At 36.9% G+C, this 15,917-nt stretch overlaps 1 protein-coding gene across 1 annotated transcript in view; it reads left to right on the forward strand.

Moving 5' to 3' along the window:
• Positions 1-15,917, forward strand: part of LOC117217749 (potassium voltage-gated channel protein Shaw) — a 111,399-nt gene that overhangs the window by 23,315 nt on the left and 72,167 nt on the right. The window contains exon 2 of the mRNA XM_033465609.2: positions 1,504-1,884. Coding sequence (XP_033321500.2) covers positions 1,588-1,884 — 297 coding nt within the window. The 5' untranslated portion in view covers positions 1,504-1,587. The remainder of the gene's footprint in view (positions 1-1,503; positions 1,885-15,917) is intronic.

The raw sequence follows: 15,917 nt of genomic DNA on the forward strand, positions 1-15,917 counted from the left end.
TTGAATTCGAGTGTAAGCAGTAAATAGTATTTTCCCATGATTTAAACATTTAACGAAATAGTATTTCCAAATAGCGAATATTTCAATTTTACTATTTTATATCAAATTATTTCAAATTTTCCCCAGCCCTGCTTATTTCTCTGAGATACCAGGCCATAGCGGGTGTCCCTATTCTATTGTATTATACCGGTATTGTATTATCGCGTCCGTAGTCCCGACGCACAGCGATTTAGAACGCCAAAAAACGCGAACTAAAGTCAAATCTTCGATCTTGTTGAAAATGCATGCTTACAGGTTCTTAAATGTATGAACTAAATTGAATCGATGTCCTGATTTGATATGGGAGGAATTAAATTTTTTCATTCTTTCATTTTGTTTCTTTTTGAATACAAAAATTTAATGTCTTATTCAATAAATATTAATCAATTATGTCCGAAAACGAACCAAAAGCACAGTAATTGGTCAGGCACCAGATTAAAATCCCTGCTAGTTCCCGAGACATTTGGAAAAGCACATTTCCAACCCTCAAATTTAAGGGCTGTTATCACTCCTTTAACTCTTTGGCTACTGTTGACCCCCATAGGCGTTTTGAAGACCTGATACTGATACACTATTCGCGTCTACAGACGTCTGACAAATCTTATCAGAATCCCATCAGTACCTTATCATAAATTATTAAAATGAACGCGTGTAATATGGTTAAGTGTTTCGACTGTTTTGGTGTAAATCTAAAAAGAAACACCTTGATGAAAATTTTACAGTAGCCAACGGGTTCATGTGGGCGACAGTCACCAAAAAGATAATTAACACGTTGAGTGCCACGTCAGCCATCGGTGACCGACACTAAACTTTCCGTTTAGGCCGCGTCTACCATCGGTGACTGTCAGTGTAAAATATGATATAAAACTAAAAACTTTACATTGTTTTCATAAATTTTAAGTAATTTCAGGATTGTACCGATAATGTACTTAAATATTACTTATCAAAAATCTTTAATGGATTTTATTGAAACAGTTTAAACAAAAAAAACCGTTGTCCTTCACAGGTGTCACAAAATGTGGCAACTTACGTGGTCTAAACTGAATTTATTTGTTATTATTATATATTATTATATTTATTAATAATAATACTAATAATAATAATACTATTAATAATAATACTAATAATAATAATACTATTAATAATAATACTAATAATTAATTATATATAATTAATAATTAATTCAGCATGCTCTCGATAACTGTCAAGAAGACCTCTACGATAACTGTCAAAATCGTAGTCTCACCACGAGGGGATCCCCGTTGGAAACAATTAAGCGTTGAACACGCTTGACAACCGAGCTAGCGACAGGTAGAATGTCGACGAGGTTATGCTTCTCTAACTTCGGAAGCATGCGAAGACTATAGTATCAATCATGGAGGAAATGCTGTATTACCATTTAAACAAACTTCAACGCTCTCTTCTGGACGTCTTCGATTAAAATAATGAATTTTTGTTTCACAGCAGCTGTTTCGAAGCCTTCCATTCGAACTGCTAAGGAACCTTCCTCGCTTCTTTCGATCATGCAAACCACAAGACTCCACGAGGATGAGGAAACTCGATGATGGCAGGTGGAACGATAGAGTGATACTGAACGTCGGCGGTATACGACACGAAACGTACAAGTCGACGTTAAAGAAAATACCTGCGACACGGCTTTCCCGTTTGACAGAGGCTCTAGCCAATTACGATCCAGTTTTAAACGAATACTTCTACGACCGTCATCCGGACGTTTTTGCACAAGTATTGAACTACTACCGCACTGGAAAACTCCATTATCCAACAGATGTTTGCGGGCCGCTGTTCGAGGAGGAACTCGAGTTTTGGGGTTTGGATTCGAACCAGGTCTGCCGTATTCTTTATTGCACGCGCAGGTGGCTTTTACAGCGAGCTAACAACATGCTTCTACACTCGTGCCGGGAGCATCGGACATAGCATGCACCGATTTCAACGAGATTTGGCAGGCTGATATCTACAATAAGCGTAGCTAACATTCTAGCAGTACATGGGCAGTCAATTATGAGAAAATTGAATGTAAAATTTTAGAAATTTGGTAGGCTGCGACGCTTGTCGTTACACCGTATCTGCTGTTAGATATATGCGATTGTGCTATTGGAATATACATATGTGTTCACAGCAATTTTTATGAACTTTAAAACTAATTTTCTCATAATCGACTGACCCCTTATAAGGCTGAAATTTTAGCTACGCTTATTGTAAGTAGAAATGAATCAATCAGCCAAATTTCGTTTAAATCGGTGCGAGCCATGTCCGATGCTACCCTTATCATTTTGCTTAGATACTCTTATTGATTAAAGCAATATTGAGTATTACTGCTAGTAATGGTAACAGCAACTGTAATTTGGCAATATAAAAACTAATAGAGTTAGTGTAAACAGTATTCGTACACTGTTTTTTCGATTTTTGACAAATTGCTGATATTTGAACTGTTATAATTTCGTAAGAATGAGTCAGACCATAAATAAATTTGGTCTCATTTTAAAGCCTCTAACGTCACAATTCTTCGATTAGATCTTCTACAACATATAGCAAACGGAAAACTGGAAACATAGCTTTACACGATAATGTTATAAATTGAAACGTCTCCAAAACCATTGACATATTTTGTTCACGAATAAATCGATCATGGATTTGAAGACTGAAGCTTCCCCTTTACAATGATTTCTCAAAACTTGGTGTACGACGCTTTCTAGTCGTTTTATGAAACAGAAACGAGGAGCAAGTTCGGTCTCGTGAGCCTTCTGTTACTGTAAAGTAATCAGTACAGTAATGGAGTCAAGTTACTATTGGATGGCCAATTGCTGTGCCTTTGATTTGTCTTCGGACATAATTAATTTCATCATTATCGAATAATCAGTATTAATCGAAGCCCAATAGAGTGACTAAAAAAAAATCGTACATGAATATTGTTAGGAGCCGAGGGTTAAACGGATCTGCATCGCCAGAAGTTTATAAGATTTGGCATTTGGTAGAGAAATGCATGGATTAGCCGATGTCGTTCCATCATCGGGGCAACATTATGGAATAGGTTTTCATGAACTAGTCGATGCCTGTTTCATCATAGAAGCGCCACTAGGTAGGTGAGGGCGTCGTAGACTAGCCGATACCAATTTCATCATCGAGATGCCACTATGAGGATGGAAGTTTTATGAACTAGGTGTTGATACCGAAACATTGATAATAAATGTGCCAGTTGACACTTTTTCAACAGTTCTTTTAACACTATCTTTCGCCAACTGAATCAAAATACACTTTTTTAAACTTTCATTGGACGGTATTTTCACCAAAATAGTCAATGAACACAACTTTCAAAATTGTGACTTAATACTATTTCCTATTTTTAATCTATTTTCGTCAATTGTCTCGATATATCTTTTCGTATAATGATTACAAAATTTGGCCGAGATATGTATATGTAAAAGATCGAAATAATGTTGAACGTGTGCACTAAACTAACCTCTTCGAACTTTTCAAAAAAAGTCGAGCAATTTGACTCAATTTGAAAAAAAATGTTACGCTGTTGGTGACCGTAAATTAATTTAGATCGCTGAAAATGTATAAAATTCTGCAGTACAGTATTTCGTCAATTACAATTTACACTTGCAGATTTCGCACTGTGAGTATACTTGAATCGTCACTGAATTATTTCATAACTGCATTAACGATTCAGCGCAACTAGCGACAGAAGCAACAGCATCTGCAACACAAATGTGCTTTGACACTGCAGAAAGCGTCTCTTTCGAAATGACAAATCATGCAAACGGTATTGACCCTGCGGGTTAGCAACGTTTGTTTGACGACCATTAGTGTTACAAAGTCGTACTGATCCGACCAAGAAGATTCCACGCTCCAACATTCGTTGCATACGAAATTAAGTATTAACCCTTCACTATTATACCTATTAAAACTTACGTAATCACTATCGATGATCTCGTAGATCGCTAATGTTTATTGCGTTATTATTGACATCAAAGTGGTAAATAAAAAGTCGAAATCAATTGTTCTTATTTTGCACATCAATAAAGACGGTCCAACTTGGACAGTTCGATTGTATAGAAGCAAGTGTGGTAAGAACATCCCTTTCTTATACAATATTTCTTTCAATTATATTGCAGATGAATAAGTAATTAGTAGCGTTAAATTTTGGGTGATTTTGGACTTCACTGCCCGGATAACAATAACAGTTTCTTATTAACATCTTTGTGTTTAGATTCTCCCTCTTACTAGCTGCATTGCAGCAGTTATTGGATAGTTATGGCAATGGGGCAGCTAGTTAGATGGGGAATGTAAACACAAAGGTGCTTTCTTGCGCGAGGACAATACATACATACCGTGATAAAACTATAGGACATTCCTCAATTTCTAGTGTTTTTAACCCTTTGTACTCGGCTGTCCCCTCCCGTGGGACATCGTAATTCTAGCATATCAATCGGATGTCCCCTCTTGTGGGACATTAAAGTTTATTAGTGATTACGGGGAATTGAGTTATTTCAGCGCAACTCTTTGAGACATGCATGTTTCCCTGAAGTTTTCTCTTGAAATGACACAAGAAATCAAATCAAAATATAGTAAAATTACTAAGCTATATACAAAAAATGTCAGCGGGTTTTGACGAGAACGTGAGAGGCGTGCTCACGACGGTCCGAGCACTTCAAAGGCGCCATTTGAAAAGAGCGATAAGGCAAGTTTGTTGAAGAAAGGTCGGTATGCGAACATAGCACGCTCTGTATAGTAAGATTTATAATCATAAAATCTGGAGGAAAAGATTTTCAAAGCTGAACTCAGTCTAGTTTGAAGCGTCGAGCGGTATAGATAGATCTAACGAGTGAGAAAATCGGAAAAGTGATTCTTCTCTTGGTAAATAAATTGTTTGGTAAATATCATCTTGTGAGTTAGTAATAACAATTAGAAATTTTCAATCTATGTATTTATTCATATTTTTTATTAGAACAATGGCAAAACGTTCAAACACGAATGAGTCTCATGACACAAGTAGTAGTGAAGATGAGCTCCAGGTAGACGTGTATACAGATATGTTAGAAAGACTAACTGTAGAAGGTTTTCTTCTACAGTAAGTCTATCGTTTTGATAGCAGTGATAGTGATATCGTCCAAGCAACAAGGCGACGAGAGAAAGAGTTCGCATAGATAGCGATTACAACGCCAAAACAAAATTACAAAACAAACAATAACAAAATTATAAAAAATAAAATATTGATTTTTTTGCAAATTTCTCGATTTCAGCCAATTCGTATAAGTTCAATATCATAATAATATGTTAGTTACTTCCAAAGCCATACTAAATAATACGAGGGTCTGTAAATGCCCGTTTCTGCCGAAAAGTGGCGCTGAGTAGCTGGTAGCCAACGTCCAGAATGGTTCGGAGTGCTAAGGGTTAAAACCACGGACATGTACAAAGTTTTTGTATATGAACATATACAAAAGTATCCTTTCTGTAGTAACATATAAAAAATTGAGCACTCTTCGTGCTGCTTTACAGTAATGGTAACAGTTTATAAGAAAAACGGGCGCGACAAAACTATAAGACAGGTTGGGTTTTCCGTAAAAAATCAACACATGGAATTCTTTTCGTTAGTTTGTAATAATGTGTATTTCAACCTTTGCTTTTTGCTACTTCCAACATTCTTTGCAGTAAAGATTTATACAGTTTTTTAAATTGTGTTTTGTTTCAAATTCTTTCACGCATCCTCAATAAACATTTTTTATCTCTTCTCTGGAGTTAAACTGCTTTTTTCTTGAGTATACTTCCTCAGCTGACATTCCCGAACAGTTTTCAATAATATTCAAATCCTGCGATCTTGCTGGCCACGATAAAATATCTATATTCTTATCTTCGAAATAAGCTCGTATTATTCTTGCAGTATGCACAGCTGCGTTATCATGTTGAAAGATATACTTTTGCTTCGCTATTTTTTGTGCATATTTCACATTTTATGTCCATCAACGATATCCACGTACGTTCTACTATTCATTTTTGTCGAAACAAGTTCAATATCCGTCTTCCCATTTTATCCATAGATGCCCACATCATAATACCACCGCTGCTCACTTGCTACACGATTTCTTCTTTCCTCAGATCAGGAAAATAATAATTTATGCCATCAGGTCCATCTAAATTAATATGCTTTCTTGTCAGAAAAGACTATTTTTTTCCACTTTTTACGTCAATGTATCCGATACTCTGCAAATTCCAATTTGGCTTGTATTATATAGGGTGTTCGGGTAATCGTGATACAACCGCTAAGGGGGTGATTCTACATGGAAAAACAAATCGAGAAGGAGGAATAACATTTTTTTATTTAAGGTTCCGTTTTCGAGAAAACTGAGTTGAAAGATGCATCAAATTCGCGTGGCTTGTAATATGACGAGAAGTAGAATTGGTTTATCATGGCCAGACGCGTCAGTTGATTCCTATTCAATAGTATTACTCTTTGTGAACCTAATTTTTCTCAAAAGCGGAGCCTTGAATAAAAAAATGTTATTCCTCTTTCTCGACTTATTTTTGCATGTAGAATCCACCCCCTTGCCGGTTGTACCATGATTTTCCGAACACCCTGTATATGTTTATCAGTTCGTGGCGGTTGCTGCTTCATTTTAAGCCTTTTCAAATGCTTAGAACCCTTTAGCATATTTTCGCTATTTTTTAGTATATTTTAGCTAACCTCTACACTGTCCTAATACTCGTTCCCACATCGGATTCCGCTGCTATTTGCCATGCTGTCATTGTAAACTACGAAGCATGTCTTAAAATTTGTCACCTTTCTCGCACAGTTCCTGATTTTGGACAACCATCGAGGTTCGTCTTAACATATTTTCTTTACTTTTTAAATACTTATGAACTACACGACGACTTCTCCCTAATGTATGGGAGTTGCGTGTACTTTTTTTCGTGCGGCACTTTATAAAATCAAAAACGATTGCCTACACGTCACTTTAACTACTGCATACCAAATAACAGCAATTAAAAACAAAAATCAAAATACCGGCGACTGTCCTATAATTTTGACGCGGATCGAAAAACATGTCTAAATCTTTTGCCTCAGTTTTCGAGGCTGCTGATATACGTATTTCATACAACTGAGCGACATGCTTTTTTTAAAGAGTGTAAACAATAATATTACCAGTGAAAGAAAAATAAATTTCTAAGTTTATCAAGTCGGTTATGTCAAGTGGGGAGGAGTGGATTAAAAGTCTACAAGAAAAAGGAATTAGTGGAAAGAAAGGAGGAGTTGTACGAGTGACGAGAGATGGAAGTGTTCCGTCACGTAGAACCTCCCGCAGACCTCTCTCGTGAAGGGTTTATGGCACGGACCAGCGTGGGTCATCTGAGGAGACGGAGACCTTTTTTGACAGCTGCCGAACATCCGGGCAGTGTCTCCGTCTTTTCTAATGATCGCGACGTGTCGTAAATCCAAAAGGCCCGAAAAAACCTCCCGCAATAACACTTGAGATTTTTGAACGCGTCTTGGGAAAGTTAGTCCCAACCGTCGCGGGGATGACATCTCAAGGCCCGGAGGACCTCCCCAACCACGCAATTACGTGTCGCACCCCTCTTCAAGACAAGGCCCGTGCAGGACGGTACGAGAGGGTGGTGACGAAACGTTCGGAGGACGCTGATTGGGAAATCGTAATTTTCGAGAAAACCAATCAGCGCATCCAGGCATGGAGGTGGAGGTTCCTTCAAGAATCTCAAGTGGGGAAAAGGGTATAAAAAACGCGAGCAGTCGAGGCGAGAGAGTAGTGGTTCAAGAGTGGTTCAGTAGTTTTCAAGCAATATTATTATACATTCTCGATCCGGAGTCTCACCCGTGCGTCGAACAGTCTCAATCGTTCGGAGACTCACTCGTCGCAACCGGAGACTCATTCGACTCGGGAATTCAATCGCTCATTCATTCAAAATCGGTCAATCGGACCGATAACCATTACAAAACCGACGCGTCTTCAAACAAGTGAAGCCCGGGCCTTACAACCCCGGTAGGGTTGACGTTCGATCCCCGCGCGTCAAAAAGGCGTCGTAAAAGCACGGCGCTACAGGAAGGAGGAAGGAAGTAAATGATGAGTGCGGGGGAAAAGGAGAGAGAAAGAGTAAAAAAGGAAAAGAAATATGGAACAAATGGAAACGGAGATCGGAGAATGAATGAGAGGAGAATAAGAGAAGCAATAGAGGAAACGGACGGAGTGGGAAGTGAAAGGAAGGATATAGAGAAGGGAGAAAGAGGGGAAATAACTATAAAGCATGGGAAGTAAAGGAATACTATATATGGAGTAGTAAAGATGCAGCAAAAACGGCGAAGCAGAAGCATAAAAAGACAAGGAAAGGAAGAAAGGAAGGAGAGATAGAGCGAAAGAAAGAGCGAATGGGCGAATAGGTATTCGTTTTAAGCATCAATTATAAGAAACGGAAGTCACATATAACTCGTAAGGGAATAAAACGAGAATAAAATGAATGGAAGGACGAAGAAAAATTTTAATGAAATAATGAACAAAAAGGCGTGATTTCTTAATGTGTCTCTGGAACAAAAATTGAGATATTGCAAATCCGATTACGCAGCTAGATTACTTATTAAAATGTGCACAAATTTGAATTGCTAACTGCCTTTCCAGTTGAAATAGTTTACGAGATATGCGATCAGATATAGTTTCGAGCCCCAATTTTAGGGGGTGAACGATGCGAACGAGCGCCGATAAGTGTGAGATACGGGTCGAATATTTTCCTACCCTTTCTACCTTTCCCAACAGTTTCATATTAAAAATCGACGTGTATCACTTCGGTATGCTCCCTTCTAAGTTTTGCCGATTTTTAGAAACTGAGCGTAAATTAGTGAAATAAATATTGAATTTTGTTCACAAAATGATGAAAACCGATCATTGTACGTGGGCGACAACTGTAATCTGTTTGAACGTCTGTTGATCATTGTTCGACTTTCTTCTTGTAACAAACTATCAATCGAGCTTCCAGAATTAGATGTTCGTAAGGCAACTGCTAAACAGTCGGTTTCTTAAACATCGATCTTATGCAGCCAAGCACAGGTATATTATCTAGTCGACCATATTGATCAGGAATATTGTACATATATTATAACACACTGTTTTGCCAAAGGGGTGAAACAGCACCTTTTGGAAATTCGATTTAACAGTATCTTTACTGACGGGGTTAAAAGTCACCTTTTAAAATTTTAATCTAAAATTATTTCTACTAAAACAGTGTATGTGCGCGATGTTTCCAAATGGAATTAAGTTTAACGAAGTCGCTGGTTGCCTTTACGTACACTTTAATAATATTACAGCTATGGTCTTATCTGCGTTCTCAGAGTTCTATACGTTCTAGGAGTTCTGGTGGTTCTAACGATTCTGTTGGTTCTAACGATTCTGTCTTTTCGCTTGTCGCCTCGGTTTTTTTGTTGATTGGTGTATGGTGGGTTTTGGTGGAGGAAATGAAGCGTTTTTGATTGGAGATGGGTGTGTCGGAAGGAACTTGAGGAGTGGGAAACCGCCCGAAAGCCCGGGTTGTAAATCTTTCGTTTTGGGAAATATGGAATCCATGAGTCGCGCTGTCCGTTCGTCGGGTCGAAGGGCACCTTCGCTTGGGTGCATTTTCTAGTGTCGCAGGTATATCGCTTAATTGCTCAAGGGATGGCCAGGGACGCTTGACCTTCGGTGTTGCCGTCGCAACAAAGAGTTTAAAAGATAACTTTTACAATTCCAATTTGAAATTATGTTTTAATCAGTTCCTTTCAATTGGCTGTAACTTTGCCAATAATGATAATAAAATTAATATAAATATAGGCAATAAAAGAATGGCAAAATTTGATTTCTACAATTTACAGAAAAAATTTCAGCCAGTAGTCTGTTGTGGTTATTTTTTCATGTACAGTTTATTACGTAAGATAAAAAGTAAGTTGTTATCCTAAAAAGTTTGTATTCGAAACTTTATTCCTATAGTCGATAAATATATCTATTATAAGATAAACAAGTATGTGATTTAAACAGTTTTTTCTGAAAATGTCAACGAAAAGTGATGATATTGAAGCAATAACATCAATCACAATTTTGACAAACGCAAACTCTATCGCAGAAATAACGAATAGTTTCTTATTTCGCAAGTTCTAACACGTGGACAGAGGCGACTCCGGGATTCTAGAACCCTTAGGCCAGGCCACGCACGGCCGTTTGTACGTGGTCCATCTGGCACAAAGCGTGATATCCGGGAATCCGACGCGGAGCACGATATAACACCGATATGACACCAAAAGGGTACCACGCGAAACGCGAGATATTTCTCCGTATGCAGTCGGAAACCGGTCCACGTGAGTCAGAACAGACGCCACGAGGATCCAAGGGTTCGAACACGGGAGTAGCGGAGGGTAACCCGTACGGCCGGGCGGATCTAGCGGATTTAACTCTGCTCTAGATTATTTTTTAATCGGGTCAATTATTACAAAATGGGTAGCCACGAGGCTGCATCCGAGAGCCCGCGCCCTTTACAGTATTCACACAGTTGTCGGAATTCTCTTTCCGCGACCAAACGGTAATTCAGTACCATAGATTTCGTCACGATGGTCGCTAAAACGCAGATGGCCGGCGCGATTACAATTTGGTCGTCGATTCCGCTCGAAATACAAAACGTGATTCGACGTGTTCGCAGGCGATAACGCAGAATAAACAAGAGCATGGCAGCGATCGCCTGGAAGTCGGCACGCATACGCCGACATTGCGAGGATTCTCGAGATCTTTCAGTCAAGGAATATGAATTCTCACAAGATGGTCGCGAACCGTTCAGGAACCACCGGGCTGACCGAAAATGTTCGAATATCGGCGATCGCTACACTTCTCCTCTCCACGCTCTTCTCCAAAGTCCCCGAGAAAATCTTCCGGGTGCAATGAAAATGACACGAAACCTCGTCAAACGTTTCTCTCGGGAATGGACGGTAGCGGGAGACCAGACGCGACTCCACGTACGTGAAAGTCCGAGCTCTTCGGAATCTAATTCGTTTCTCGCGCCTATTTCCAAGCCACCTCGCGAAAATCGACGAAGGATCGCTAAATGCAACCTACCGTTTCATGCTCCCTCAAGCCCTTGGTCTCCTCGGGACTTCCGCAAATCCTCCCGGAGTCTATGGCCATGTTCCCTCGAGTCCGCACTATCCAACTCGATCGTAACAGAATCTAACGCAGCGGCAGCTCGCTCGACAATGATCCTTCGCGATTTTTCGGCAATGACGCACAGTGGTCGGTTTCCATGCAAAAAGCGAAAAAAACAAATTTTATATATATTAACACTATGCCGTTCGGTGGCACCACGCTGGTGCCATGCAAAAACTATGTGTTGTATGCCGGTGGTACTACTTTGGTGCCATTTTAAAAAAACTGATATAACATTTGAACTATATTTCTTGGGTGTTAAAAGGCAGCAAACTAACTATAGCATTGTGCTTATTTAACTAAGAATTAAGTACGAAAATTCTTGGATGACATATCTTAATTTTAGGAATTTATATTACCGCCATCTTCGAAATTTTTTTTAAAATCAAAAATTTCCAAGCTATTATACCGGCGTCAAACGAAAGAATCATATCTAAGATCTGCGGACGGCATAGTGTTAATTTATATTGATTAAATTTTATTTTAAATTAAATTAATTTTATTTATAATTAAAAATTTATATTAAATTTTATATTATTTTGTATTATACCAATGCGCGTATATTTGGGTTTTTATTAGGATAGAATAATGGAAACAAAATGCAGTGTTTTAATTGTTTATGTACAAATTTTTTAAAAACGCAATTTTTGTTTTTAATTTAATTGAATTATATTGAGCATCCTCTCCATTTTCACGTTGCGAACATTGTTCCGAAACCAGTAGTTCCATTATTTATTTGAGAAATAGTTTCCATTGCTTGATCGTTCTTCTCCTTATACTCGACATGAATGGGTCATGAGCAATAATCTGCATATAATAAAAAAATTTATAATTATCCTCATCAGTTTCAATAGAGTATGAACAGTTGAAATATTGATATTTTCCTCAACTTATTCAAAACATCTTGCGTAACTTGGTAGCCCATAGGTGTCACGGTGTGCTTTTTGGCTCGTGCCATTTTGGCATTATTGTTAGATGATTTCTGCAATAGCAGCTAATAGCAGCCAATTTGTATTTTGTTCTTAATGTAAAGCATCGCTCTTCAAATTGCGTTCAGAGTGAACACTGAACTCCATCAAACTCATAATTAAAAAATGAAATGAAAATTCAACATATTCAATTGGATGTAATTAAAAAAATGTGACAGATAAAAAAGTGTCGTGTGACATAATTTAAGTGCATACTAAATACATTAAATTCTATAAAAATTATTTATTTTCAAAGAACAAAATAATTATAAACGATGATATAAATTTAGGACCATTTGGAGGTGAGCTACCTTGAAGCCGTGTAACCGTATCCAAAATGAACAAATGATTAAAAAATTTCTAGTAAATAATAAACCACGTGCTTAATTGACTACTAGTGAATAAAAATTATGTTTATAGTATATTATATATATAATATATTATATAATATATATAATATATAATTATTATATATATATATATATATATATACTATAATAATATAATATACTATATATATTATATATAGTATATTATAGTATTAAATTATATTTATTATATTATATATATTTTCCCGCTATTTGTATGGAAACCGACCAGTCTGCGACAGGAGCTGATCCTTCCGATCCCCACCCTACTCATTATCTGATCATGACCCCGATTGAACTGCTTAATCACATCATTCGGCATTTCTCCAGGGCCGTCTCGAGAAAGGGCCCTGGGCCCAGGCCGATTCCGACTTTCCCAATTACGATCGCTCCCGACGACCAGAGAGAGTCCCCGATATCCCTTCAGGGGATGGTCCTTCACCTGCGCGCAGGATACTTTGGGGTGGCCAGCCAATTAGAGTACGATCCCAATCCGGCAGCAGCCATGAGATGACCTCCGAAAGGACTGGGCGAAGGAAAAGGACTGTGACGTGTTCGTACGGGGCACGGAGAAGGGTGGTTCGGTTCACTCAAACGGCAGTTTTTTTCGCCATTTTATACGAAAAAGCGACGTCGCAAAACTGCAACGTCACAGTGCAGAAATTACTTGTTACGAAACTATGATGAAATAAAATCTGCTTTAACGTTATCAGGAACGAAAATAATCATTCAATTGAATTTTCTCTAAAAAAATTGCAATTTAATTGCTTCAATATTAACTGAGTTATTCGTGCTTGCAGTTTCAATAACCTCATTCTGCGAGCAATACGTTTGAAGTTTCAAGTACTATTATGAAGCATAAGGGAAGCGCTTCGTTTTGAAGCTTGCGTAACTGTTAATTTGCGTTAGGAAACCATTAAAATTATATTATCGTGACGTCGAACTGCAAAAAAATGTAAAAAATATTTTCTTTTGATACATAATTTCCGCTACTCAGGCACAAATGTCCAAATCATAATGTTTTCGTCTAGATATTTATGTAATCCAAAATTTCGACTTGAATAAATTATTAGGCGCACCGTAAGTAATGCTATTCTCTTTCAAATTAAACAAACATTGCCACCTTATTCGCAGACGTGATTTATTATTATATAACCGACATCATATTTATATTATATATTTTACTATTATAACTTTTATTATTACCATCATGTATTGACACCAACGTGTGAAAATAGATTTTGAGATATTGTTTACCAGTGCTGATCAATCATAGTATAAATATCGTAATAAATTTCGTTAATTTTTTTAATTCAGACGTAAGTTCTTGTAGACGTATTACTAAAGAAAATGTAAAATATTCTTCAGGAAAATGTAAAAAAATCGATTTTTTCAGAGGTTCACGATAAAATATCCTCTTAACCTCAACATTCTTCAATTCATGTTGAAAATAATTGACAAATATATTTTTTGGAAATCATCAACATGAGCTGTAACGCAAATTTAAGTGACAAAGTAATCATTATATTTGTGGAACATTTCTGCTATTAGTCTTCAAATACTTATTTGGATCAATATACTATATCGGGCAGGTAAAAAATCGTGATACAATCGGCCAGGAGATGATTCCACATGCAATAATAAATGAAAAAAAGGGGTAACATTTTTCCTTTTAAGGCTCCGTTTTCAAGAAAACTAAATAAGGTTATTCTATATTTGTTTCATGTTTTTTTACGAGGAATAAATTAGAGCCCGATTCGTTGATTTATTCCTATACATAATTTTTAGTTTAATGTGCTATCATTTTTCTGTACCATGTTCCCATAAAAAATTTTTTTCAAATAAAATTGTTTCAACTGGCAGTATTTAATTCTATATCACTTTTGCATATTTATAGTGGTGTTTTGCAAGTTCGTATACAAACAAAACCTTGATTGTCATGTTAAATAAATAAAAATTACTTATTTTTAAAGTGAGTCATTTTTTTGTTGCGGACTGTACATTTCCACAAGAACGTATCAACATTGTGCAGTGGAAATCTTTTAAATCGTGTGAAATTGACAATATATAATTATATATTTATATATAATTAAATATTTATAACATAAATATTTATAATATTTTAAAAAACAACACTTCAAATACGGATAACAATTCCACTCAATTGCGATTGTTAGCATACTTTTTCCATAGAAAATTCTCCATGAAAGTGGGTGTCAAATATTCTCGAGCGTTTTCAGCTTTACACGAAATTGCATGGCACTCGATGGGACGAGCACTTGTAAATTTAATTGCAACAAAATGATTTTCAAGTTAATTGAAACAGCATGTTTTTAAATCTCTTTCGATTGAATTCTGCTTCAATCAATTTCGAACGTAACATATGCGGTTGAAAAACGTTTCTCTATTTCAGTGTGACGCATAATAATCATTCGAAAACAGACGTGATGTTGCATTGTTTTATATTGAAACTTGTGTTACAACGAATAACGTTTCACAGGAATCAACGCGATACGCAAACTTTCTGTAAACGACGAGATAAACGTTATCAGTATAGTATACGACACGCGGCTACAATAAATAACGGGACATATTTATTTCCTCTCATGTACACAATTTTTAACGTTCTATGAATTTTTAGACATATTGCCGTCCGTTTCTTTAAAGATAAAAAATACTGGAAGGATTAGGGGTTGTTTCACTGGACGCTGAAACAGGACAGTGAAACGTGATTGTCTTGTGTTTTCATTTGCGATATGTATCCCTGGTATTTGCGCAATATAACAATCGCTGTGACTTGTGCATACATAATACCGTCAAATTGGACAAAATATTTTGATAAACCGACTTCAGTGCACTATCAGTTACTATTTTTGTCATTACAAGTAAGAGCGAAATTAAGAAAAAGCGTTTCAATTATTGTATTGGGTTGGCAACTAAGTAATTGCCGATTTGTTCAATGAAATAAAAATTTTTTTTACTTGGAATGAAGTTTAATCTGTAATGTATTTTCCATTTTGTTCGATGACCTTTTGCCATCTCTCTGACAACTTGAAAATTCCACGCTCGTTGAAGCGTTTGATCCTTTTCGGCCAAAAACTGAGTTAAATGAGATTTTACAGCGTCATCATCATTAAAAGTTTTACCACGAAGGGAGTTGTCCAGGGTTCGAAATAAGTGGTAATCCGATGGCGCGAGATCAGAGCTATATGGTGGGTGTAACATCAATTCCCAACCAGTATCCATCAATTATTATCACCATTACGATTGACCAATTCTGGTCGCTTTTCCTTGACCGCTGCATTCAATTTGTCCAGTTGCTAACATTCACGGATAATAAAAAATAACATAATAATAAT

Source organism: Megalopta genalis, chromosome 4 (genome assembly GCF_051020955.1).
Source record: "Megalopta genalis isolate 19385.01 chromosome 4, iyMegGena1_principal, whole genome shotgun sequence".
NCBI classification, from domain to species: Eukaryota; Metazoa; Arthropoda; class Insecta; order Hymenoptera; family Halictidae; genus Megalopta; species Megalopta genalis.